The sequence below is a fragment of the Ornithorhynchus anatinus genome, chromosome 11, assembly GCF_004115215.2.
Source record: "Ornithorhynchus anatinus isolate Pmale09 chromosome 11, mOrnAna1.pri.v4, whole genome shotgun sequence".
Taxonomy (NCBI): domain Eukaryota; kingdom Metazoa; phylum Chordata; class Mammalia; order Monotremata; family Ornithorhynchidae; genus Ornithorhynchus; species Ornithorhynchus anatinus.
The window spans coordinates 43583426-43611308 of NC_041738.1; the positions used below are offsets into that span (position 1 = coordinate 43583426).

At 41.9% G+C, this 27883-nt stretch overlaps 1 protein-coding gene and 2 non-coding genes across 6 annotated transcripts in view; 2 read left to right on the forward strand and 1 right to left on the reverse strand.

Moving 5' to 3' along the window:
* LOC100076573 (BTG3 associated nuclear protein) overlaps window positions 1–27883 on the reverse strand; it is a 207415-nt gene that overhangs the window by 76181 nt on the left and 103351 nt on the right. For 3 of the 4 annotated variants that reach the window (XM_029076241.2, XM_007672742.3, XM_039913513.1), the window contains 4 exons: window positions 25696–25863; window positions 8273–8403; window positions 5546–5617; window positions 3833–3877 (listed from right to left, as the gene is read on the reverse strand). In XM_029076241.2, coding sequence (XP_028932074.1) covers window positions 3833–3877; window positions 5546–5617; window positions 8273–8403; window positions 25696–25863 — 416 coding nt within the window. The remainder of the gene's footprint in view (window positions 1–3832; window positions 3878–5545; window positions 5618–8272; window positions 8404–25695; window positions 25864–27883) is intronic. The other variant, XM_029076242.2, reaches the window with a different exon arrangement.
* On the forward strand, window positions 24754–24891 carry LOC114815235. The gene has a single exon (XR_003763001.1). It is a non-coding gene; the product is annotated as a small nucleolar RNA SNORA7 (small nucleolar RNA).
* LOC114815382 lies at window positions 27218–27355 on the forward strand. Its single transcript, XR_003763144.1, has one exon. It is a non-coding gene; the product is annotated as a small nucleolar RNA SNORA7 (small nucleolar RNA).

The window sequence follows — 27883 nt, forward strand, 5'->3', positions numbered from 1 at the left end:
TCAGACTTCGCTGTCCTCTCACCCATTTTGGAAGGTATCACTGAGTATGACACTCACATTGCATTAGTAAGGATGGGGAAATCTTTTTTCACTTCCTTGCAGTAGCGAGGGGAAAAGCTAAAACATAGCAAAAAAAATTGTACTAGAAAACAGCAGTAGCATCAGAGCCCAGCATATCATTCATTCATTCTATCGCATTTATTGAGCGCTTACTGTGTGCAGAGCACTGCACCAACCTCTTGGAAAGTACAATTCAGCAATAAAGACAATCCCTACCCATACCTGGCTTACAGTCTAGGAGCGGGGAGACAGACATCAAAACAAGTAAACAGGCAACAATAGCATCAATACAAATAAATAGAATTATAGATATATTCACATCACAGCAAGTAAGCAGGTATTAATAGAATTATAAGATGAAGATAAAGGTGATTATTTCAGGGGATGGTGCTGCAATGTCTGTTCTCATCCCCCTTAATGGAAAAGGCGCAATAGAATGGTGACACTTATGGATATTGAAGGAGTGAGCCAGAAGGAAAAAAAAAAACCTGAAGAGAAAAGCTTTCACTCCACAACACACAAGTTAGGAAGCCAGGAGCAGGGGAACCCTTTTTCCCCAACAACCCCCTTTTCTGTGTCAGGGCAGAGGAAGACCACATAAAATAATAAATGGCTTACTCCACTTACTGCCCTCCTGTTGAGGGAGACTCTCTCTATTGATTTACAAAATACTGCAGCTCAGAAATGAAACCTCAGGTGTAGAAGTGAGCATAGTAATTGATAATAATAACTGTGGTTATTTGTTAAGCGCTTACTCTGTGCAATGTGCAAAGCCCTGGGGTAGATACAAAATAATCAGGTCAGACACAGTCCCAGTTTGTTGTGGGCAGGAAATGTATCTGTTTATTGTTGTATTGTACTCTCCCAAGTGCTTAATAGAGTGCTGTGCACACATTAAGTGCTCAATAAATATGATTGAATGAATGACTCACAGAAGGAGAATAGGTATTTCAACCCCATTTTACAGATGAGAAACTGAGGCACAGAGAAGTCAAGTGACTTGGCCAAGGTCACAGAGCACGCAAGTGCCTGAGCCAGGATGAAATCCACATCCCATGACCCCCATGCTATATGCTTTCCACCAGGCCATTTCATTCATTCATTCAATCATATTTATCGAGCGCTTACTGTGTGCAAAGTACTGTACTGAGCACCCACAAGAGAACAACAGAACAATACACAGACACATTCCCTGTCCACAACGAGCTCTGCTGCATGAAACTTCATGCTTTTCTCCATGTCAGTCTGGAGTCGTGGGGCAGAGAAACCACACTTCCCAAATATCCTCCCTTCCCTGTGTTTACAGTGGAAGCTGAAGGAAGAAGAAAAAAAAGGAGCGGTGGCTTAACCTGCCTGCTGTCTTCCCACAGTCTGGTCCTGTGTCAGGTCTATTACTTCACGGCTAGAGACGTTATTCTTGTATCAAATACAAATACCATCATTATTATTCCCAAAAGTGACAGTGGCCACCGGACACTTCTCCACAACGAGGAAGTGGAGGCCTTGGATCCCTATCCTGTAGCTCTGATCCTTAGAAGGTTAGGACCCTGTTTCTATATTAAACAAAAGCCCCGGTGGTTTTTGCCTCAACAAAGTTAATTAGGCTGTTACCGACCTTAAAAGAGAAATGTCATTTCAGCTCCGCCGGGGTCTTCAGCAGCATGTCGAGAAAACAACCTGGAGAGCCATTTTCTCCCACTTCAGGAGGGCCCAGTGCCATAGAAGCTGGGCATCATGAGCCAACAATTCATTCATTCAATCACATTTATTGATCACTTACCATGTGCAGACCACTGTACTAAGTGCTTGAAAGTACAATCAGCAACAGATAGAGACAATCCCTATCCAACAACAGGCTCACAGTCTAGGAACAATGGGATGTACGACCTGCAATTCTCCATTTTAGCAATCTTGAGATGGTGATAAATGTCGATTGGTTTCACTTTTCCCCTTTGGGGAAGCTTCAAGGTACCCGTTTATTCATTCATATCTTCTCTAATGTGCTAACATCTGATATCTTTAGTAGTGTGGAACATTATAAAGAATATTTTAAGGAGATCATCTGTCATGAAGAAAGGTCTTCAAAAAACAGTTGGGAGTATAATGCTTTGGTCAAATTAAAATGAAAAAAACAAAACACCTAATTGTTCAGAATCTTTAAAATGTTATGACTAAGTCTAATTCTGAAATTCAATGCAGATACCTGGTCAGAAAATCAAACGGGAAAAGAATTGGCAGTCGTACATAAAAAAAAAGTGATTATTACCAGCTTCTAAAAGACTCAAATGTAATTATCAGTTTGGAAACACTGTACGTAAGTTTCATCAAATAAATGTATTCATAGATTCAGGGACCTTTTTATTTTATATAAAACCAACACAATTCTACAATCTCTCTAAACAGTGTAAGCACTCAAAAAAAGAAGAGAACAATGACAGTGACTTCTTTGTATTAGCATATCCCAACCATTTGTTTTAGAACAGTGCTTGGCACATAGTAAGCGCTTAAGAGATACCATTAGCGGCAGCAGCAGCAGGACCAAGCAGTGGGGTAAATACAAGATGATCTAGGGTAGATACAAGATAAAGAAGCAGCATAACCTACTGGAAGGAGTACGGGACGTGGGTTCTTAAATCTCGCCTCCATGACCTGCCAGCTGTGCAACCTTGGGGAAATCGTTTAGCTTCTCTGCACCTCACTTTCATCAACTGTAAAATGGGGCTCAATACCTAACTCCCTCTTACTTAGACTATGAGTCCACATGGGAAAGGGACGGCGTCCGACTTGATTACCTTGCACCTATCCCCATGCTTTGTACAGTGCTTGGCACAGAGTAAGCACTTAAATACCACAATTATTATTAGGTCAGGCACAGTCCATGTCCTCCATGGGACGAACATCTAAGGGTGAAAGAGAACAGGTATTTAATCCTCATTTCACAGATGAGAAAAAACTGAGGCACTGTGAATTTACTTGATTTACCCAATGTCACAGAGCAGGTAAATGGTGGTGCTGGGATTAGAACCCAGGTTGCTTGACTCCTGGGTTTACGCACTTTCCATTACGTCACGCTGTTCTGTTCACCATATATGATGATCCAGATAAAGGCATCTGACTAAATTATCTAAGGATCACTTCATGGTTTGAGTGCTTTACCTTTCTGCTTACCAACTCTCCTTAGGAGAGTTCTTTTTTTAGGCAGATGATATTGGTTTAGTCTACTGGCTTGAAAAAGACAGCATTCCCTGACTAACCCACACTTGCCGACTTTTATTAGTAAAGTTATCTCATTGAAATTCATAAGAAAGCAAAGATCTTTCTCAACATGTGTACTTGTTGAAAAGTAACTCTGTGGCGCTTAGTCTCATAATTTTGCAATCATTTTGCCAATGCTGGAGTTAATCTTAAAAACTTGTTGAAAAGCAACTCTGTGGCCCTTAGTCTCATAATTTTGCAATCGTTTTGCCAATGCTGGAGCTAATCTTAAAAATATGGAACATGTTGCATATTAATACAGTTTAATACATTGAGCACTCTACACTTAAAGCAAGGACAGGATATACAGGTCATTAAGTACATAGTCAGTTAGGGAATAATCATATTTAGGTTGGTTCATCAAAAACAAAATAAATAATTCTATTGAATTCCACCGGTAGCTAAAATCAGATTTGGGCATTTTAGCAAAGTTACATGTGGCATGCTACTTGTTTAAAGGAAATTCTAGTGTAATTTTCTGAAATTTGACAGTTAATGAAATTAAATCAGAACTTACCTGCCCATCTTGTCCAACATGAACCTGATGTATTTGTAAGTTACCCTATTAAACAAAAGAAAAAATCAAGGCAGAGCTCAAGAATGAATAGCCCACCATTATTATAAAATTAACACTTGTTCCCATTCTGTTACTGAAAAATGGACTCATTTACTCAGGAAAACCTATTTAAGAATTTTCAAGAATCTTCCGTTCTTGATTTAAAAAACCCCAACAACTAAAACTATATGAGTTAAATATATTTAATCATTCCAAACAAATGCTCTCTGATGGATTTTGACACAAAATATATTTTCCATCAGAAACAGCCATTATGAGGAAGTTTTCATATTCTCAGATTTTAAAAAGACTAAGGTCATAATTTGAAAAATTGCCATCTTAAAATTAGCAGGATAGGATATAAATCTTTGGTTGGATTGAAATGAAACGTTCTAAACAGACTTAATTCCTGATATTACAATGTAATCATTTCTGCTAACAGTAATTTCTTCTTCTTCATTAACTTGGCTCCAAATAGGATCAAAGAGTTCTATTATGAAAATTACTAAAATGCTTACTACAAAAAGAATTCTAAATGCTAGAGGCTTTAAGCTAGGGAAACCAAAAATGAAAAAAAACACCCAAAAACCCAACATACATTTGATTACTGAAAAATCAGTACAAGCACAAAGGAAACTACTAACCCCTAAAATCATGTTTCAGTACAAACAATAAAATAGTAAAGGTTTTGTAAAGAATGTTGCCCCTTTTTGTCTACATTCCATTCTAACTTCATCAGCATTTCTTGAAAATGCGCATACAATTTGTAATAAATTAGGATGGTTTCCATCTATGTTTATTGAGGGTTTTACATGATTCCCAGAATTTTGTTTACTCGCGCCCACGGGCTCCAGAGCCGGCAAAGTAACTGTTTTCATAACCTCATTTTTAGATCAAAATAGATTTTATCCTTTGAGGTTGTCTCAGTGTACTATTTCCTAATAGTGTCGTGCTTTTGGACCACGTTTACATTGCTAGCCTTCTATATTGCCTTTGGAGTTTAACAGAGCCAGAAGTGTTTGGGAAGTGTTTCCAAAAGGGTGATTTAGAAAGTACATTATATACACTGCTTAATTTGGTAAAATATTTTCCTCTTGAGAATCCCTCCAGACTGGTTTTTGATCATGGAGAACCTTTCACAGTACGTGAAAGCAGGTGACCCAAAATCGTTTTCAACACCCTACGGCATAAGGTCAAACACAAAGCTGGTAGTACCTCTGCTCCCTAAAAAGGACTACACTCTTCCTTCCCTGGACACACATTAAAAAACACACCAGTTCTAAACCACATTTGGCTAATATAACACACAGACGCTGTAGAGCTGCCAAGAAAAAGCTAATGGAGAGTAAGACTACATTTGCTGACACAAAGATATAATTCTAGTAGATCAACTACATGAATTCAATTCCTCTTCAACTTGACCTTCACCTTATCTTAGAAGCTGTAAGAGAACCGGCTCATTTAACCTGGAAGTCCCAACAGTAAGCGCGTAAAATAAGAGTCTGTACTTTGCTTTGGAATATCTGGTTTTAAATGTTTTTATAATGCAGGTGCAGTTTCCAATTTATTTGTTGAAAAGTGGGATCCGCAGAAAGAACATGAGCAGACAACGACAAGATGCATAGGTTGGTGTGGGAGGAATGGTTGCTGGGAATATTTCACTTGCTGACTCACCTCGCTGTCCTGTGTAATCTGGACTTGCTCTCCTTGTGGCACCTGGGCTATGTGAAGGTGGCCCTGTGGAATCCACAGCAAAAGAAAACACCAAGAAGCATCAGAAGAAAATCAAACCCAGAAGAAAGAATCCGTTTTTTTTTGGAAGTGCTGTTTCCACGTGCTCGTAATTCCAAAATTGATGTGAAAATGCAAAACTAGGGAGGATATTTAAATCCTCAGAGGTATGTTTGTTTATATTACTAGATTATACTTGATTTAATTTTAAAATTGTCACCCTCATGTATGAATTTTTATAAAAACTATGATCTGAAACTAGATTTGAATGTCGAGCTGTGAGACATAATTCTGAAAATTGAAATCTTAACAATGACTGTTCCCTCATAAAAAGACTTCCAAGACTACCACCGATTTTATATTGAATTATAATTCATATGAAATCAGATGTATACTGAGGAGGTTAAGAGGGGGAGAGACACACTCCAGCTTTCTGTGAATGTGAGAAGAATCTGATGGGTGGAATTTACAAATGAGATGCAAAATTATCTTAATTCGCTGACTAAAAAGCAAACACAAAAGATCATATGGGTGAAGGTAGTCCACTTCACAAGGACTATTTTCTGGGTTATGTGAGCATATAAAGGAGCATGTGAATGTTCACAATGAAAGTCTGCCATTGTGAAGTACATATTTTTACTTGATTTAGAGAACCGAAGCAACAGGTATACAGGGAAAAAGCCATCCTCATAGAAATTTAGGAGGAGCTAGTAATTCTCTCTTAGCCCTCCTGCTTCTCCTTCTTCAAGATCCCTTAGGGCTGTTTTAATAGCAGCTCTGTCTCCGCTATGGTTTTTCCTCTGTAGCACTTTGCCTTCCTCATGCCCCCACCATTCATTATTGGGAGAAGCCCTAAGATTAGTGGATTTAAAACTTTTCTGGGAAGCAAAATCAATCTATTCACTAGTCAATGGCACTTATTGAGTGCTTACTGTGTGCAGAACCCTGTACTCAGTTTTTGGGAGAATACAACAGGGTAGGGGTACATAATCTCATAATCCTGGAACGCCCTCCCTCCTCACCTCCGCCAAACTAATTCTCTTTCCCTCTTCAAAACCCTACTTAAAACTCACCTCCTCCAAGAGGCCTTACCAGACTGAGCTCCTCTTCTCCCTCTACTCCCTCTGCCATCCCCCCTTTACCTCTCCGCAGCTAAACCCTCTTTTTCCCCTTTTCCCTCTGCTCCTCCACCTCTCCCTTCCCATCCCCACAACACTGTACTCGTCCGCTCAACTGTATATATTTTCGTTACCCTATTTATTTTGTTAATGAATTGTACATCGCCTCGATTCTATTTAGTTGCCATCGGTTTTTACGAGATGTTCTTCCCCTTGACTCTATTTATTGCCATTGTTCTCGTCTGTCCGTCTCCCCCGATTAGACCGTAAGCCCATCAAACGGCAGGGACTGTCTCTATCTGTTGCCGACTTGTTCATCCCAAGCGCTTAGTACAGTGCTCTGCACATAGTAAGCACTCAATAAATACTATTGAATGAATAATCTCTGCCCTCGAGGACCTTCCAATTCAGTGGGGGAGACAGATACTAATATCAAGTACAAGTAGGGAAAGTAGGCAAGAGGGAGGGCATAATCAGCGGGTAGACCGCGAGAGAGACAAAATTGAGGCACATAGAGTAGGTTGGTGTTAATAATGATAACAGCAACAATTGTGGTATTTGGTAAGCACTTAGTAAGCACATAGTAAGCACTGTACTAAGCACAGGGTTACATATAGAGGAGCAAAGTGTACAAGCTGGGTATGGGAGAGAAATGAGGATATGTAAAGGGAAGAAAGCTGATTGAGTGCCTTATGCCTGATGGTCCGGAGTTTCTACCTGATATAGAGATGGATCAGCAACCACTGGAGGATTTTGAGGAGTGGGGAGACAAGTGGAGGGCAATTTTTTTTGTTTTAAGAAAAACAATCCTACCTCTTCCAGTAAGCTATCTCCAATTAATTTTCTTCTCCGCTGACCATCTGCCACCTGGAGTTTAGGTACCCCGAGCCCCTCTCAGCATTTTCATACATATCGATTTGCACAATTTGCACCTATTTATTCACACATCCACATTTCCATTCTTTTTCACCTCACCCTAACTGCAAATGATTTTGAGTCAGTCTCCCTGTTACATTGTAAAATTCTCCAGGTATTAAACCCCTTGCCCACCTTCAAAGTTCAGCACAGACTGAGAGCAGCACTCTACTACTGAAAGTAGTACTCTACTACTGTTTCTCTAGTTTGATTAAATCACATTGTTAGATTAAATCGATCTGTATGCGTTTTTGCTGTTTCCTTCTTCCTGTACTCTCCCGAGTGCTGAGAAAAGTGCTCTCACACAGTAAACGCTCAATAAATATGATTGATTCAATGGTTCAGATCAATACTGATCACTGACCTATGCAAAATGATTGAAATGAATAAGTCTTTTTATTCAGGAAAGGGGGTCACGGGAAATGCTTGGTAAATGTAATTTCCAAAACTAGAGATAAACTATGTAATCTGATGGCTTGCCATTTTGAATGCATGTGCAACTAAAGAGATATTCTGAACAAACCTTATCAGGTCGGTATTCAGTACCTTAGCATGGCCATGGAAATGACCCACCACCCAAAACCTGCCCTACTCTGCTTGTTGGATTGGAAGAGCCTGGTAAGGAAGGAGTACATACTACTTGGACTTGTCCATCTTCGCCAATTTGATGGATCTGGACTTGCTGAGCATTAGCCAGGGCATAATGCAGTGCCTGAGGTTGTGACGGCTGGAGTTCGTTAGAAGTTGAAACTGTGCCCTGGACACCCTCTGGAAAGAAATGTACAGAATCAGCATTTCATATTTTGCCACTATCAGCGGTCTGTGAAACTCGCCAACTAAATCCAAAAGACTTCTCTTTATTCCGCTTCTTCACTTACCCCAGTCCAGTGCTCTTCCCTCCCAAGGCCCTTGCAGATTATAGGTAATGTCCTATGATAGAACTGGGGCCAAGCACTATGAAGACAGCCAGTAGAATGCGACAAAATATTTCATTCATTCGATCGTATTTACTGAGTGCTTACTGTGTGCAAAGCACTGTACCAAGCATTTGGGAAAGTACAATGTAATGATAAACAGATATATCCCCATTTCTCTCCAAACTGGTTACTGAAGCCATTCTAGTATTTTTGACTGGAGGTGTTCCAGTGTGCTGTGCTGATGAAACAAAATATGATTGGTAGGATTGTATATCGTGGCTCAGTGGAAAGATCCTGGGCTTTGGAGTCAGAGGTCATGGGTTCGAATCCCGGCTCGGCCACTTGTCAGCTGTGTGACTTTGGGCAAGTCACTTAACTTCTCGATGCCTCAGTTACCTCATCTGTAAAATGGGGATTAAGACTGTGAGCCCCACGTGGGACAACCTGATTCCCCTGTGTCTACCCCAGCGCTTAGAACAGTGCTTGGCACATAGTAAGCGCTTAACAAATACCAACATTATTATTATTATTATTATATCAATATGCTCCTGGGGATCTTGTAAAACTAATGATTAGTTTGTGATGTTGTCCTGGCAACCAAATATATTTCAAAAAATAGTTCCTTTAGTATCTTGTTATCCAAAATTCCATTGCCTATGCCTAAATAGGCATATTGTAAGACCAAAACAGTGCTCATACTATATAAAAATTCTATAACCAAGTAAGCAACGTCTAATAGGGTTTTATAACATCCAAAGCCATGTGTTTTGTATGTCTGTGTGTGTGTGAGAGAGAGAGAGAGAGAGAGAGAGAGAGAGAGAGAGAGAGAGAGAGAGAAAAACAGTGCTACCAATGTAAAAACATCATTTTGATCATTTGGTACACTCCTACAAGATAGATCGATCAGTCGATCCCATCTCACTTGTCGAGCAGTAGCCATTTCCACTTGGATGAATTCATTTCTGTTAAGAGGATGCTAATACTCCTCTTGGCCAACAGACTTACCTGTAACAGCAGATCTAACGTGAATTGGAAAAGTCCTTCCCACAACAGACAGCAGTAAATGGGACAAGTGATCCGGCTCTAAGCCAAGTTTGCCTCTCCTGGTAAATGCAACTACGATGGTGTAGACAGTGCCCTGCTTCCGAGCATCACCACCGCCATCTCTTCACCACCCCCTCTGCTGCAGAGTGCTAGCCCAGACAGAGGTTCTGACTGGCAGGCTGCACTGCTCTACAGTCATGGAGGGAGGCAGCTAAAATTACCGCCAGATTGATCTGTGGTCCAGTGCTTCCCCAGGTCCAGAGATCGCTCCAGCTGCCACTAGGCTTTCCCTTTATGGGCTCCCGTCGGCTGACCCCGGGGCAGTGCCGTCTCCCAGCAAGAACCCCGGATATGGGTGACAGACATCTCCACAGGGTCATCAGTGATGTGGATTTGGGGTTGGGAGGTCAGACTCACAGCACTCTGGATCGTATGACATACACCGTGACATCGCCACCCCAGGCTCTAATACCAAGTTCCAACCAGCTGTGCTATTACGTTAGGCTCCACTGTAAAACACGCTCATACCTCCCCCCGGGCCTATCCGAGTCACGTACTCAATCAAAGGTGAGGTGTTCCCTCTTTTAGTGTGTTATGATTGCTCCCTTCTCTTTCCTGTGCTACCGACAAAGGGAGGTTTTTCCCGCTCATCTGCTCTGATCCCTCGCTGGCATCTGGTTCTGGAGGAAAATGCAGTGGCTAGCTGCTACTCCTGCTCCTGGGACCTAGTGCGCTCAGACTGTTTACCTGATCCAGGCTGAATAGGTTCCATTAGTGAGTAAAATCCTCTAGTAATTTGTTACACTTCTAATCCTAGAATTGGCTTTCTCAAAAAAATTAGTCTGTATTTGCAGAAGTACACTCTGTTCTTACCTTCTGCTTTCTTTGGAATTAAACCCTTGTATTTGAGTGGTGATTGGAAACAATTTTGGTAAGAAAGCATACCCCCAACTCCTCAGAGAAGCTAATCTCAGAATTTCATTGGGCTCGATTAACATTTCAGTTCTTTTGGATCTGGTTGATTCATTCATTCGTATTTATTGAGTGCTTACTGTGTATAGAGCACTGAACAAAAAAGCTTGGAAACAACTGATTTTTAGCTCTTCTTACATGAAAGTGTTTCCATGGGGTAATGTTATGATCAAATTTGAAAGTTACAATATTATGAAGAATATGTAATTGAAAGGGGTCTGTCGAAATCCGAAAGATAGCTGAAATAGCAGCTTGTGGTTAATCTTATTTTTATTTAAGTTTTAGTCATTGGGGGTTATTGCCTCTAAGGATATCATAGGGTGTTACCACCATCTGGAATACATTGGTTTCTGCGATTTGGCAGGTGTAGAATGTAAGCTCTTTGTGGGCAGGGAACGAGTCTGCCAACTCTGTTGTATTGTATGCTCCCAAATGCTTAGTATAGTGCTCTGCATATAATAAGTGCTCGGGAAATATTCATTCATTCAATTGAGGAACTTATTGAGCGCTTACTGGGGGCAGAGCACTGTATTAAGCACTTGGGAGAGTACAAAATAACAACAGACACATTCCCTGCCCACAACGACCTTACAGTCTAGAGAGGACTGAATCAATACTATTTATTCATCATTAAACATCACTGACTCATTAAATCAGATGTTTCTGTGAAAAGTCCTGAGAAGTCTTTACCATCATCATCAAGTCCATGTATGCTCTAATAGATGGATCAGACTTTTAGAATGTTATTTGAAAGGATGCCCAAACAACAGGGTGAGTTTTCAACTTCTACTGAGCACCACCTAGGTGATATTCCTCATCTGTAAAATGGGGATTAAATACCTGTTCTCTCTCCCCCTGCAGACTGTGAGCCCCACCTGGGGCAAGGACTGGAATTCATTCATTCAGTCATATTTATTGAGCATTTATGTGTGTAGAGCACTGTACTAAGCGCTTGGGAGAGTACAATGTAATGGTAAAGAGACACATTCCCTGCCCACAATGAACTTAGACTATGTTAAACCCACTCCCTTTGCTCTACCGCCCACCCCCGCCCCACAGCACGTGTGTATATATGTACATATCTATAATTATACCTCTTTTTTATTAATGATGTGCATATATCTATAGTTCTATTTATAATGATGCCTGTTTACTTGTTTTGATGTCTGTCTCCCCCCTTCTAAACTATGAGCCTGTTGTGGGTAGGGATTGTCTCTATTTGTTGCTGAATTTTACTTCCCAAGCACTTAATAGAGTACTCTGTGCAAAGTAAGTGCTCAATAAATATGATTGAATGAATGAGTTAACCCCCTGTGGGCAGGGAATGTGTCTACTAACTCTGTTGTACTCCCAAGTGCTTAGTTCAGTGATTTGCACCCAGTGAATGCTCAATAAATACAATTCATTCATTCAATCGTATTTATTGAGCGCTTACTGTGTGCAGAGCACTGTACTAAGTGCTTGGAATGTACAATTCAGCAACAAATAGAGACTGTCTGGTTCTCACTGTCTGGTAATTACTGTCTGGTAATTACATGTCTGCTTTCCACTACATGTGATACTACCTATCCAATGGCTCCTACTCCATTCTGATCCTCCTTGACCTCTCTGCTGCCTTTGACACTGTCGACCATCCCCTCCTCCTCCGTACCTTATCTCACCTTGGCTTCACGGACTCTGTCCTCTCCTGGTTCTCCTCTTACCTCTCTGGCCGATCATTCTCGGTCTCCTACGCTGGAGCCTCCTCCCCCTCCCATCCTTTAACTGTTGGAGTTCCTCAAGGGTCAGTTCTTGGCCCTCTTCTGTTCTCCATTTACACTCACTCCCTCGGTGAACTCATTCGCTCTCACGGCTTTGACTACCATCTCTACGCAGATGACACGCAGATCTACATCTCCGCCCCTGTCCTCTCCCCCTCCCTTCAGGCTCGCATCTCCTCCTGCCTCCGGGACGTCTCCACCTGGATGTCTGCCCGCCACCTAAAACTCAACATGAGCAAGACTGAGCTCCTCATCTTCCCTCCCAAGCCCGGTCCGCTCCCAGACTTCTCCATCACCGTGGATGGCACGACCATCCTTCCCGTCCCGCAGGCCCGCAATCTCGGTGTCATCCTTGACTCGTCCCTCTCGTTCACCCCACACATCCTATCCGTTACCAAGACCTGCCGGTTTCACCTCTACAATATCGCCAAGATCCGCCCTTTCCTCTCCACCCAAACGGCTACCTTACTATTACGGGCTCTCGTTATATCCCGGCTAGACTACTGTGTCGGCCTTCTCTCTGACCTCCCTTCCTCCTCTCTCGCCCCGCTCCGGTCTATTCTTCACTCCGCTGCCCGGCTCATCTTCCTGCAGAAACGATCTGGGCATGTCACTCCCCTTCTTAAACAACTCCAGTGGTTGCCTATCGACCTCCGCTCCAAACAAAAACTCCTCACTCTAGGCTTCAAGGCTCTCCATCACCTTGCCCCTTCCTACCTCTCCTCCCTTCTCTCTTTCTACCGCCCACCCCGCACGCTCCGCTCCTCTGCCGCCCACCTCCTCGCCGTCCCTCGGTCTCGCCTATCCCGCCGTCGACCCCTGGGTCACGTCCTCCCGCGGTCCTGGAACGCCCTCCCTCCTCACCTCCGCCAAACTGATTCTCTTTCCCTCTTCAAAACCTTACTTAAAAATCACCTCCTCCAAGAGGCCTTCCCAGACTGAGCTCCTCTTCCCCCTCTACTCCCTCTGCCATCCCCCCTTTACCTCTCCGCAGCTAAAGCCTCATTTTCCCCTTTTCCCTCTGCTCCTCCACCTCTCCCTTCCCATCCCCACAGCACTGTACCCGTCCGCTCAACTGTATATATTTTCGTTACCCTATTTATTTTGTTAATGAATTGTACATCGCCTTGATTCTATTTAGTTGCCATCGGTTTTTACGAGATGTTCTTCCCCTTGACGCTGTTTAGTGCCATTGTTCTTGTCTGTCCGTCTCCCCCGATTAGACTGTAAGCCCGTCAAACGGCAGGGACTGTCTCTATCTGTTGCCGACTTGTTCATCCCAAGCGCTTAGTACAGTGCTCTGCACATAGTAAGCACTCAATAAATACTATTGAATGAATATTTGTCTAAGTATTTGCTGCCTTTCCTGGTAGTGAGACTTTTATTGAATGGTTGGGTCTTTTTTAGATTTTGGGGGGAGTTTTAAGAGGCGAAGGAAAAGGAAAATTAAAAAGAGGGGGACTCAAAATGATAGACAACCGAAGCAAAGGTTCAGATATTGGAGGGAGAGCAAACAATCTGCAAATGTTTAAATGATGTAGCTGACTAGTTTGGAAGTTGAAGAGAAATCTTTTAAAAGTTGATCTGGCAAGGAAATTTAAATTCCAAAATAAGATATTTGTACTTATTCAGGACATAATGAAAAACTGTTGGAGGCCCCAAATCCACAGTGTGCAGGGTCAAAGGTTAGTAAGTGGAAGATAACAAAATACACTCAGTTCAGCCACAACTCGTGTTTCTTTATATGATTTGGCTAGATTGTTACAGCAGAATTAGGTAATGTTCTCCTGGCAATGCACGAGTGTCAGGATACGATGCACGTGGTATCGGGATAAGTAGTTATGTGCATGTATTCAGCCTTGGATATTAGGGTGTGCACTACAATCTGCATTATAACACTAAACCACAAACATACATTGATTTGTTAAATACAAAAAAAGAGAGGTTAAAAATCCTTGGGCATTTTTAATATCTACATCTATTTACTGAAATAAATCAGTATTATTCAACAAATGGAAGGAAACAGGGTAATTACAAGTCTGCTGATTTTGTTGTACTCTCCCAAATGCTTAGTAAAGTGTCCTGTAAGTAGTAAGCCCTCCAATACCACTGATTGACTGAAGAGTACATAATATCTTAAGGGCCAATCAGGAGTAGATATCAAAAGTCACTATTAATCAATCACATTTATTGTGTGCTTACGGTGTGCAGAGCCCTGTACTAAGCACTTGGGCAATTACAGTATAACAGTGTTGGTAGACACATTCCCAGCCCACAATTACTTTTTTTACAGTCTAGAGAGGGGAAACAGAAATTAATATGAATTACCGATATATATACCTAAGCCTGGAGGGGTTGAGGGTGGGTCAATAACTATTTCATTTGAACAATACCTGCATGAAAATAATGTAGTATTTCACTAGTACTGAAGAACTGTTAAGACTCACAGCTCACCTTCTTACCACAAATTAGTTGGGTTCCAATATTCTTCTTCCTCCCCTGTCCTACCAATACAATGTTACTCATACCGCAATACAATACATACGGAAGCCCGCAAAATATCAGTCAAGAAGAATAAAAAGAAACTAATTATCCAGCTTCACTTGATTTTTTTTTTTACATTTCTTTGCCTTACATCATATAATTTAAATGAAATTATCTTTCAAGATTTGCATAATGGGTAAGATCAGTGGCCCATCTATTATTCATATTATTGGTAAGTACAGTGCTCTGCACATAGTAAGCGCTCAATAAATACAACAGATTGATCAAAACCACTATCTTGTCTACAATTTAGGCAATAAGGGATCTCTGGAAAAACAGTATGATGGCTTGCATAGTAATAATAAGGCTAATAATTGTATTTGTTAAGGGCTTAACTATGTACCAAGCACTGTACTAAGCACTGGAGTAGATACAAGATAATCATGTGGGACACAGATCTGGTCTCACACGGAGCTCACAGTCTAAGTAGAAGAGAGGATCTAATGCTCATTTCACAGATGAGGAAACTGAGGCACTGTGGAGTTAATGACTTGCCTAAGGTGACACTGCAGGCAAATGGCTTTCGCTGACCTTCATTGTTTTTGGATGCACCAGTTGATAGCCCTAGCTTTAACCCATGGGAACATATGTTTCATATACCTCTTTAACCCACAAAGGGTCTTCAGTATCCCTCTCTGATACTGTAAAGTATCCATCCACTAAAGTAGTCCATTTTGGATCTCTCGCGCTTCAATTCACCCGGTTTTCTTGAACCTATTATTTTCTGAACATGTTCCAGAGCTAACCAAGTCCATAATGCTTAACACCCGCTAGGTGAAAAAGCTCTGCTTTTTATTTTTATTGGACCTACCACTGCTGAGCTTCAATCTGCTCTCTCAATCTGCTTTTGAGGGATTTTATGAACAATTCTCTGTTCGTACTCCACACGGCCTTCATGACTTCGTCCACTTCAATCCCCGCTCATCTTTCCAACCTGATATGTAAATTTAAATCCTTGAATGGAAAGCTCGATAGAAGGGATTTATAATTAAAATTGAAGATGATTGATTAATCCCCTTCATCTGTTAGCTACAGTATAAAGATAGAGCCAATGACACCTTGAGAAAAATGGAAGTTATAATCTTGTCTTCCCACTTCCCAAACCAATAGCACTGGCTTGCTATTGTATGTGTGGTTTAATCTACTAGACTCAAGAGATTGATTTCTGAAAGTTGGAAGTGCTAATTTTATTTTTAAATAACATATTGTTCTGGATTGTATGCAGACATGCATGGGTTATGTTTCAAATAATACTTCAGACAGAGTTTGTTCTAGCCTCAGTTCTCCAATTTTGCTCATTTTCACTTGTGACGGCATCACTTCAGAGTGAGAGGTGCTCCTTATGTGGCACAGTAGAAACACCTAAACGTTCAACCATCTGAGGCAACTGCTAAAACTGAGTATCGAAAACTATAAAGGCAATGGAAAGAAAAATAATCAATGAAGTACGGCTCAGAAAGAAAATAAGACTGAAAGGACCAGAGGCCAAATAGGTAGCAGAACATTCTTTCTTGAAAAAAAGGGGATTTTCCATCATATTAAAAGGATTATAAAAGTATCCATAATTTATGAGGACAAACTTTTAAAGATTTATAGTAAGAAATGTATGCCACATTAAGTATGTAACATCCTTTTACCTACTTTTTTCTGACATAGACGCTCTAAAAGACTTTTCTAACTTGATATACTTGATATAATAATGATGGTACTTGTTAAGCAATTACCATGTACAAAGCACTGTTCTAAGCACTGGGGTAGATACAAGGTAAACAGGTTGTCCTACATGGGGCTCACAGTCTCAATCCCCATTTTACAGATGAGGTAACCGAGGCACAGAGGAGTTAAGTGACTTGCCCAAAGTCACACAGCTGACAAGTGGCGGATCCGGGATTAGAACCCGCGACCTCTGACTCCCGAGCCCGTGCTCCTTCCATTAAGCCATGCTGCTTGGTGTTATATGCTGATGACTGTCCTTTGGAATCTTATAAGTTTGACTGAGGTCAAGTGAGAGCTTGCACTAAGGAATCCTTACACTCAGCCCAGTATAATAATGTTGGTATTTGTTAAGCGCTTACTATGTGCTGAGCACTGTTCTAAGCGCTGAGGGAGATACAGGGTAATCAGGTCGTCCCACGTGAGGCTCATAGTTAATCCCCATTTTACAGATGAGGTAACTGAGGCACAGAGAAGTGAAGTGACCTGCCCACAGTCACACAGCTGACAAGTGGCAGAGACGGGAGCCAAACTCACGACCTCTGACTCCGAAGCCCAGGCTCTTTCCACTGAGCCACGCTGCTTCCCCAATTCCCCAGTATGGAGATACCCTGTTAAATTCTGCTACCTAGTAGTAGTAATATTCATTAAGTTCCTACTGTGTGCAAAGCACTCTTCTAAGGACTGAGAAACACAACAAGTTTGGGAATGATCCCTGGACCCCAAGAGGCTCACAATCTAGGAGTAGAGGTTGGGGGAGAGAAACAGTGATGGGTGAGGGAAAGGGATGGAGAGCTGGTGAAAGATGCATTAGGAAAGGTAAAACAATAAAAGCATGAAAAACCCCATTAGAATGAAAGCACAAAAGATGAATACAAAAATAAATAACTAGCAACAAATACTGTGGCTAGAGGAAAAAAGTTTCAGGCTCTGTGCCATTCAAAGTCCAAAAGTCACAAAACAAAAAGGTTAAAAATGGATTAAGAAGATCAATACATCTTTCAGAAAACAAACTAAGACAGACAGTGAAATAGATCGAAGAACAATTCTGGCAATAGCACTGTATATGTAACATTGGCTTCAAGTTACTAATATGTGCTCTCAAGAACACAAAAGCAACCAAAGCAACATAAGTAAAAATGATGCATGGAAGGAAACAACAAAAACATAAAAGTCACCACTTACCTTCCAGAAATTGACTATATAAAACTATTTTTAAAGGCATTTCAACCAATGGGCTATTGAATAGTAAATCACCTAAGAAAAACTTAGTTGTTGATTAAATTAGAACATCTGAAATTATAAAATTTAATTTTACCATTAGACTGAAGAAACTTCTAATGTTTCAAGACAAGAAGCAAAGATTGGGGAGAGCCTGAAATACTGTTATTTATTAACTGCATTATGAATTTAATTTAAATGGATGTTCTATGATACAAACTGGATTTTTTTCCCAACTCTTCTTCTAGAATGTCACTAGTTACATTTCAGAATTGAATGAAAGGAAACATATACTTAAAAAAAATGGTTATTTTCCATACCAAAATTGCTCATAGAAAGTAAATGGGCCATTATTCTTAGCTAAAGTTTTTTTTTCTGTTTTCTATATCTATCATGGGGCCCGATCTTGTGGTCTGGAAGACAAAAGTACCCTAGAATACCATTAAAAAATACTGTCCGAGATTACCACCTACCTACTTGGCATCGAAACCACTGTTGAATTATGATATCCCCAATCTGATATTCACCGTTGTAAATGGGGATAATGCTGTGTCTTTGTTGCTAGACATTACCAAGCACATATAGAACTCCAAATGTAAGATTATACTCAGTTCTCCTCTAACATTTTTAATACACGTTTTGGATAGAATGCTGTTAAGGAACATTCTCCTGACAATGGACAAAATGGAATGCATTGTTGTATGCAGGCAAGCACAGTCCCTCCAGGGCTTGTACTGAAACACAAATTTTCCTTAACATAAAATTGATCGTGGCAAAAAACACGTATTATAGGAGTACTGACTATCTCCAAAAGGAAATATGACTATCCAGTCTGGTCTTAAATAAAACAAATACCATGAAGAGCAATCATGTATCTCCAAAAGGAAATATGACTACCCAGCCTGGTCTTAGATAAAACGAGTACCATGAAGAGCAATCATAGTTATGAAGTTGTTCTTTTAGCACTCTTTCACAGTAGAGCCACTATATTAAAAAGACAGTACTACTTCAAATTTAACTCACTGCAAAGTATGCCTTGGATGAAGTACTCCCTTCCCCCACTCAAGTTTTCAATCATTCATTCAATAATATTTACTGAGCACTTACTAGATGCCGAGCACTGTACTAAACGCTCGGAAAGTCCAATTCAGTTTTCTGACCGACTTGAACAAAACTATTACGGCTTTTTTCAATACGGCAGATCTAGTTAACACAGCTAATGATTCTGTCAGCACAATGTGACTTTAGGCTGAATAGGAAGTGAAAGGAGCACTTTCAAAAGTAGAATGCTGCATTTACAAAACTACACTGAATAATCTAATTCAAATGATTTTCTTATTGGTCTGTATTAATTTTGCTATTTGAGCATACGATTATATTGATCTTCAATCACTGTCAACCGTTACCACGTTAATCCAAGCATTTATCCTATCCTGCCTTGATTACAGCATCAGCCTCCTTGCTGACCTCCCCGTCTCCTCTCTCTCCCCACTCCGGTCCGTACTTCACTCTGCTACACGGATCGTTTTTCTACGAAAAGGTACAGTCCGTGTTTCCCCGCTCCTCAAGAACCTCCACGGGTTGCCCATCCACCTCCACAACAAAGAGAAACTCCTGACCGTTGGCTTTAAAACACTCAGTAACTTTGCCTCCTCCTACCTCTCCTCGCTATTCTCCTACCACCCAGCCTGCCCACTTCGCTCCTCTAGTGCATGCTTCTTATTGTGCCTCGATCTCGTCTATCTCACCACCACCCCCTCATCCATGTCCGGCCTATGGCCTGGAATGCCTTCCCTCCTCAAATCCGACAGATAATTACTCTCCCCTAGATAATTACTCTCTTGAGGGCACATCTCCTCCAAGAAGCCACCCCTGACTAAAACCCCCCTTTCTTCTTCTCCCACTCCCTTCTATGTCACCCTGACTTACTCTCTGTTCATCCCCTATCCCGCTCCCACAGCACTTATGTACATACCAGTAATTTATTTATTTATATTAACGCTTGTCTCCCCTTCTGTAGACTGTAGGCTCGTAGTGGGCAGGCAACATGTCTGCTTATTGTTGTAGTGTGCTCTCCCAAGCGTTTAGTACAGTGCTCTGCACATAGTAAGTGCTCAATAAATACAACTGAATGAATGAACAGTGCCAGTCTACCATGCCACCAAATCTCTCAGCTATGTCTTGACTCTGGCCTGGAGCACCCCCCCCGTCCCCTTTCATTTTCAACAGACAATTACTCTCCCCACCTTGAAAACCTTATTGAAGGCACTTCTTCTTCAAGAGGACTTCCCTGACTAAGCCCTCATTTCTTTTTCTCCCACTCCCTTCTACGTCACACTGACTTGCTCCCTTTATTCACCGCTACAGATCCACAACGCTTATGTACATATCCGTTAGTCATTTTTTCATAGTAATGTCTGCCTCCCCTCTAGACTGTCAGCTCATTGTGAGCAGGAACGCGACTATTTTATTAATGTGTTGTACTCTCCCATGTGCTTTTTACAAAGTACTATGCACACAGTAAATGCTCAACAAATACGATTGATTGAAAAAAATATATTCATATTGCTTGGATCCATTTTTTGGATTTTGGGAAAGCATATACACTTTATATTATTTCCTATAAGAAACTGAATTTCATTTAGCGTTCCTTGGCTTATTGCTTTATTTTCTTGGAATCAAGTAAGGGCACTAAGCAGCCTGGAGGTATACCCCACGTTATGGCTTAAATACATTTAACCTAGATTGATTGACTGGATACATCCTGCACTATTTCAGCCACTACCAGTATCCGTAAACCCTGCCCCAAGATTAAGCTAAACACTACAAAGAAATTAATTCCTTCCTTTCTATCCACTCTTTCGCGTTCCCAGCATTTTTCTTCCCCATTTTGCACCCTGTACTCATCTCCATTCTTCTTTCCTCCCCGGCACTAACACCTACTTGAAATTCTCTTGATTTTGAGCTAAGCAGTTGTGAAGTTGCATCAACAAATTCAGACCATTTGGAGACTAATGCCCGACAGTGATACGACTAAGCAATTTTCTGGAAAAATGCACCGAATTGAGCATTGACACCCTATTTTGGCCACTGCCTCTGGTGGAAGGACACAAGCACAAGCCGACTATGATGACAACTGTCACTACTGCTTTCAAATTTGGGCTGCCATTGCCAAGTTCCATGCTGCTCTTCAGGGGCGGTGACAGGGTCACCCAAGCAGAAGCAAGGCAAGAAAAGAAGTAGAATGGTCTAGGTTGGCTGTATGAAACTTCACAGAGGCAGCAGAAGTCTGGAAATAGAGGGAACGGATTGAAAGTGGTGGCAGAAACAACATGGTGGCTGGCATTTCATTCATTCCTTCAACTGTATTTACTGAGCGCTTTCTGTTTGCAAAGCACTGTACTAAGCACTTTATTGGGTTGATTATCAGCAGGGGGCCACGGTGTATCACACTATGGTGCCCCTGCCGATCAATCACCTAAGAGAGATAACCAGCCTCCCTTATCATCCAATTTATCATCAGAGAGCAATTTAGCCATATATAGCATTGCAGAGCCCAACTCAAAAGAGGAAAGTTAACTCTCAACTATAAATATCATTATAAAATAGCTCATTCACAAAAACGTGGTGAAAAAAGTGCAAATATCTACTGCCAGTGACGGATACAAAATCCTAGGCTGGCTGGTCCAGGCTGACCAAGCAGTAGCACGCCTTATGCTACGCTCTAATGTTCTAAATCTTTAAACCAAGCGTGTTTATCAGCTCATCGCTTTCTCAATCCTTACTCAAAAAATACTGGGAATCAAGTCCTGCTTTGCTTGAGAAGAGGAAGGTTGAGTACATAAAATAAAAAATACTCCCGAACTTTGCATAATACTAGATGATCACAATGAGTCTTTACAGAAAAATGCTATCAACAAAAGAACTTACGGTTATAATTAAAGTGGTTTGTAATTTTTAGATTTTTTTTCAATTTAATATGCAGTTTAACAATTAAATTTTTTCAGTAGAAGCATATTTTGGCATTGCCACCCTAAAATATAGAGGTTAAGTGTTAACATGCAATCCAGTGTTTGATGCAAGTAAATAAACGTGCTTCCTCTTCTACGGGCTGAAGTCCACGACCTTGTTTTCAATATACCAATGTGCTATAACTCTGCCTTTGATATGAGGCTGAAATACCCTATGGGAACATTTCCAAGGTCAATATTTTTCATTTTATTCTTCTTTGAAACTTAAACCTATGCGCCAATGCAGATTTTCCTATTAGGATATTAAGGTTCTAGGTTTCTCTAGGGACATAAAACATTTTAGGAAATGAATCACGCTTATTAAAATTCACCTGTTAAATGTAAATGTGATATTGCTCATTAGAGGTTTTGATAAAGCAAATGCATTTCACAGCTGCATCCACAACAGCTAAAAGTCAAATTCTTGGAGAATGAACACACACATTAGTCCGCTCAACTGTATATTTTTTCATTACCCTATTTATTTTGTTAATGAAATGTACATCGCCTTGATTCTATTTGTTTGCTATTGTTTTAATGAGATGTTCATCCCCTCGATTCTATTTATTGCTATTGTACTTGTCTGTCCGTCTCCCCCGATTAGCCTGTAAGCCCGTCAAAGGGCAGGGACTGTCTCTATCTGTTACGGTTTGTACATTCCAAGCACTTAGGACAGTGCTCTGCACATAGTAAGCGCTCAATAAATACTATTGAATGAATAAATACTATTGAATGAACATGCAAGAAACTTCCCACTATGTCACAGCAGTACAACAAAGTTAGAAACCCCATCTGCCTTCACTAATACGATCAATGACTGGATGTCGCTATCGCTACCACGAAGGATTTACCACAGACACTGCTAACAGGCAACACCAGGACTAGAATGACGGGTACTCAAGCTCTTAGTACACTGCTCTGCACACAGTAAGCACTCAATAAATACGATTGATTGACCCTGAAATCAAAACGCTACATGCAAGACGCCAAGAAAGGCACAATTAACATCTTGCCAATCTTCACAATGTTGAAAAAAAGAAATGCTTATTCATTCATTCATTCAATCGTATTTATGGAGAGCTTACTGGGCGCAGAGCACTATACTAATCGGTTGAAAAGTACAATTCAGCAACAAATACCGCCACTTGTCTGTTGTGTGATCTTGGGCAAGTCACTTAACCTCTCTGTGCCTCAGTTACCTCACCTGTAAAATGGGGATGAAGACCGTGAGCCCCACGTGGGACAACCTGATTACCCTGTATCTACCCCAGAGCTTAGAACAGTGCTTAACAAATACTATAATTAGAGACAATCCCTTCCCAACAACAGGCTTACAGTCTAGAAGATGGAGAAGACGGAGATGTAGTAGATTTTCTAGAAGAAAATGCTTACCGAAATTTCTCTGGAAATTCGAACAGGCTAAAATGAGTGTATAACAAGGAGCAAGATACGAAGGCAGAAAAGATAATAATAAGAATAATGGTACTTAAGCGCTTACTATGCGCCAAGCACTGTTCTAAGCACTGATACACAGCTAATAATGTTGGTATTTGTTTAGCGCTTACTATGTGCAGAGCACTGTTCTAAGCGCTGGGGGAGATACAGGGTAATCAGGTCGTCCCACGTGAGGCTCACAGTTAATCCCCATTTTACAGATGAGGGAACTGAGGCACAGAGAAGTGAAGTGACCTGCCCACAGTCACACAGCTGACAAGTGGCAGAGCCGGAAGTCGAACTCATGACCTCTGACTCCGAAGCCCAGGCTCTTTCCACTGAGCTACGCTGCTTCCCCAAAGCTAAGGAGACAGAAAACAAAGCTATGACTTCCATCCATCTCTGATGGCTGTATATGGAATCACGCGTACTGCAACAGCACCAATATGGAATAGATAGCTCCACCTCCATCACAGGCTTGACAAGAATCATAAAAGAAACTGCAGAACATTCCATTGACCTCCTTAACACTCCTTCTACTATGGAAGATGAAATTCTACAAAGCATCAGCTGCCAACCTGCGACTCATATCGTTAATTAAATTATCACCATCAGATGCCAATGTGGAATGTCGAAGCTCTTGGTAAGGATGATGAGCCTGCTGAGATTTTAAGCAAGGAGAGGAGGTCCTGAGCCATCGGTTGCTCTGGTTCTCTCTCAACTTACAGTGCTGTCTGTGTGGTGTGAAAGGTGCCCCACAACCAATATCCCCAATCTACATCTTGCCTATTTCCTTTTTTTTTTCAGTGATAGGGTGGTTTTCTATCTCAGTGGGAAGAGCACGGACTCGGCCGTCAGAGGACATGGGTTCTAATCCCGCCTCCACCACTTGTCTTCTGGGTGACCTTGGGCAAGTCACTTAACTTCTCTGTCCCTCAGTTACCTCATCTGTAAAATGGGGATTTAAAGTGTGAGCCCCACGAGGGACAACCTGATTATCCTTATCTACCCCAGCGCTTAGAACAGTGCTTGGCACATAGTAAGTGCTTAACACATACCATCATTATTATCATTATCTAGAATGAGAAGAGATTTCTCAAAAAATTTAAAGCACTATATTCACCACATTTTAATGCTTTATTATACTAAGAAAATTTCCCTAGACATTTTGTAAAATGTTCTTATTCCTTAACAGATTCCCAAAAACAATTTGTAAAACCTTTTGTTCACAATTTAGTATGTGCCAGGCATGGTTCTAGGCACTGGTGTGGATACAAAGTAATCAAGTTGGATTCAGACCATATCCCACATGGGGCTCACAGTCTTAATCCTCATTTTACAGATGAGGTAACTGAGGCAGAGGAAAGTAAAGCGGCTTGTCCAAGGTCACACAGCAGACAAGTGTTGAAGCCGGGATTAGAACCCAGGTCTTTCTGACTCCCAGCCCCGTGCTCCATCCACTATGCCATGCTGCTTCTCATTACACAGAGTTTAATGCAAAGAACCCTCTCAGGGTCACACCTGGAGAGTTCCCAGTACTCTACCAGTCTCGACTACAGGAGGGAGTGTCAGGCAGAGGCATATCCATTCCGTTCTTAGCTTGGGCAGTGGCTAGCGAGTGGAAGGCACTCTGCTACCAGTCAAAACTCACCTGTGCTGGGCAGCAGCGGAATGGGAGAGAATCAAGGGAGAAGACTCAAGTTTACTTTATGGAAGAAGGCAATGGTAAACCACTTCTGTATTTTTACCAAGAAAATTCCATGGATACAGTACCAGAACGATTGCAGGTGGAGGGGGGGCGTTTTGGAAGGATGTGACCCTGACGTCGCTATGGGTCGAAGACGACTCGACGGCATAAGACAAGACAATGGAAAGAAACGAATAGGAGGGCATGGGCGTAGCACATTCCAAACTGTGAACTTTTAAGGCCGAAATGATCCCAGCCCAGTGTGGATGCCGTAAGCCCAGCTGGCAGAACCAGGACTAGAACAAGGCCGGTCCGTCTTTCCACTGGACTAGTAGCAGCTAACACTGAAAGGAATGGCATACATGTCCTATGCTTTCAGGCTAATCCTTGGGAGTTTCCTATCACTCTTCCAATTCCATTCTCTGACTGAGAAACTGTGGAGGGAATGACCCTTTTAAAGGCTCTAAAATATAGTGAAATCTACAGATATTTCCCTTTAGGAAAGATAAAGCCTTTGAGTTATTAGTGGCAGGGCTATTCCTCTGGCCCATTTCTGTACTCTCCGGAGGATACTATCTAGAGCTAAATGCTACTTGCAGAGAAGTAACAGGAATCATTCCAAGTTTTCCCCTAAATCGGACCTGACGCCACCCCACGCTGCCAAGCAGTCTCGAGAGAGTAATGAGAACATAATACGACAATACGAAATACTGTGAAATATGTTTTTAATGAGAAAATCTGTATTTCAAAATCTGTACCTGAGCCACTATAAAAGGTTGAAGCAGGTGTTCGCCGTGAAAAGCTTTTCACTGCAAGACTCTGACCTCGTTGTTTCCGCCGCCACGCTGTCCGACACTTGGAGTCAATACTCTGCTTGATTCTATACCAGTCAGACTCTGTGATTCCAAATTTGTAGAAAAGATGACCTTGCGGGGGGGGAAAGAAACATCAGGAGATGAATGTTTGCTAAGAAGAAAGCAGGATGGGAACAACGTGGAACATTCCAGGGCACATCCCTAATAACTCAACCCCACATTCTCCAATTGAAGAGGGGAAGGAAATACTTGCTTTTGTTCTGCTAAACTTTCAGAGAAAATGGATCTGCCCACCAACTCGTAAAATCTAGCATACAAGTATCTCACACAAACTAGGGAAAGCCCCCATCCTCCCTTGGAGCGCACCAAAGAGTTAAACGTAGCTCTTTTATATTTACTCTAGGAAGCACGAGGAAGGAAAGATGTGGTTTTAGCCTGGGGGAGGAACAAAGAACAGACTGGACTTCTGAAGAGTTATTACTTATGCAGGCTAAGATTTCCAAATAATCTTGGGACTATTTATCCACAATCTTTTGAAAACACCTCCAGAAATAAAATAAAAAAGCACAAGGAAGATGAGAGAGCAGTAATTGGCAATAGCAGCGATTCCTAGCAATGCTTTCTGGAATAAGAGTCTTATTATCACTTCTCTGAGAGGTTCTGAAACAACGCCTTCTTGTTAAGAAGGCAATCCACTCTCAGACAATAGTGATGCCCATAGATCATTAACCTTCCCCGGCAATAAGAGAAATGCATCCAAGAGAAAGTCAAAAATCACACCTATCTGGTACCTCCTTCCAACTTTCTTCCCACCTCCCCCCCAAAAGAAAAGATTTGATTAAAAGAGCATAAAAACACAGGAACAGCTTTCCTAAACTAACCGGTTCACTTTTCGGTTTCTGCCAGTGGCAACAGATGCTTGAGGGAACAGCTTGTCCTCCTTGTTTATCTGTTCTTGTGATCAGAGAAATCCTACTCAATATTCCCAATTTTCATTCTAGCAATCTATTAACCAAAACTTATCCAAACCTGGCTTCAGTAAGGTAAGCGGTTGCCGCAGGATGGCAGCCCACAGCAGGAATAATTTGCACCGCCTGACACGTTCAGGATGGTTGCCGCTTGGTCCGTTCCGGATGGCCATCATGCATGTGCAGAATTCATAACTTTCTGACGTTACGAATGCATGGCGGCTATTTTCGTTTCATTTCCTCAGTGATGCTCACTCTCCTTCATCCCTCCACTGTCCACTCAAATAACAGTGTGTACCACAAGGTTTTTAGTTTTAATTTAGTTGCTGTGAGATCTTTGGTAAGGAAGGATGAGAAGGTTAGGCCCAGCAGGCTGTGGGAGCCCTGGGTCCAGGTGTGCAGACTCTGAGGAGGGCCAGCATCTTGTCCCTCAGCAGTCTCCTTGGTCCCTTTGCTGCTATGGATTGGCAAATAATTTGATTCCCTGTTAGCCCAGAGCCCTCTCAGGGTCGCACCTGGAGAGTTTCCAGTATTCTACCCGTCTCGACTACGGGAGGGAGAGTCGAGCAGAGGCATATCCATTCCATTCCTAGCTTGGGCAGTGGCTAGCGAGTGGAAGGCAATCTGCTACAAGTCAAAACTCACCTGTGTTGAGCAGCGGCGGCATGGGAGAGAGTCGAGGGCGGAGACTCGAGTTGACTGCGCGGAAGGAGGCAGTGGTAAACCACTTCAGGATTTTTACCAAAAAAACTGTATGGACACTCTACCAGAACGATTGCAGAGGGAGAGCGGGGCGTTCTGGGACAGATGTGTCCATCGTGTCGCTATGGGTCGGACACGACTCGACAGCATAAGCCAACAATGACATTAGCCCATCAGTGCTACGGGCGGAGAAAGTAGGCTTGAGAGGACTAAGAATGAGTTGAGGGGTCTAGTAGTGGGGGACAGAGAGTGGGTAAGTAACTGGGGCTGGTTGGTAGTGAGAGTGTCAGAGCGAGGTAGTTAGATGAATCAGGGAGAGGACCGATCCCACACCCACCCACTGCAGCCAAGCAGCCCGGACCCAGGCCTCCTGAAGGATTTGGGTCAGTCCAACTTCCCTGGTCCCCAGCACATGGTCCCTGGGACTTGCCGGGTACCACCTCGTCATCACCTCTGCTTCT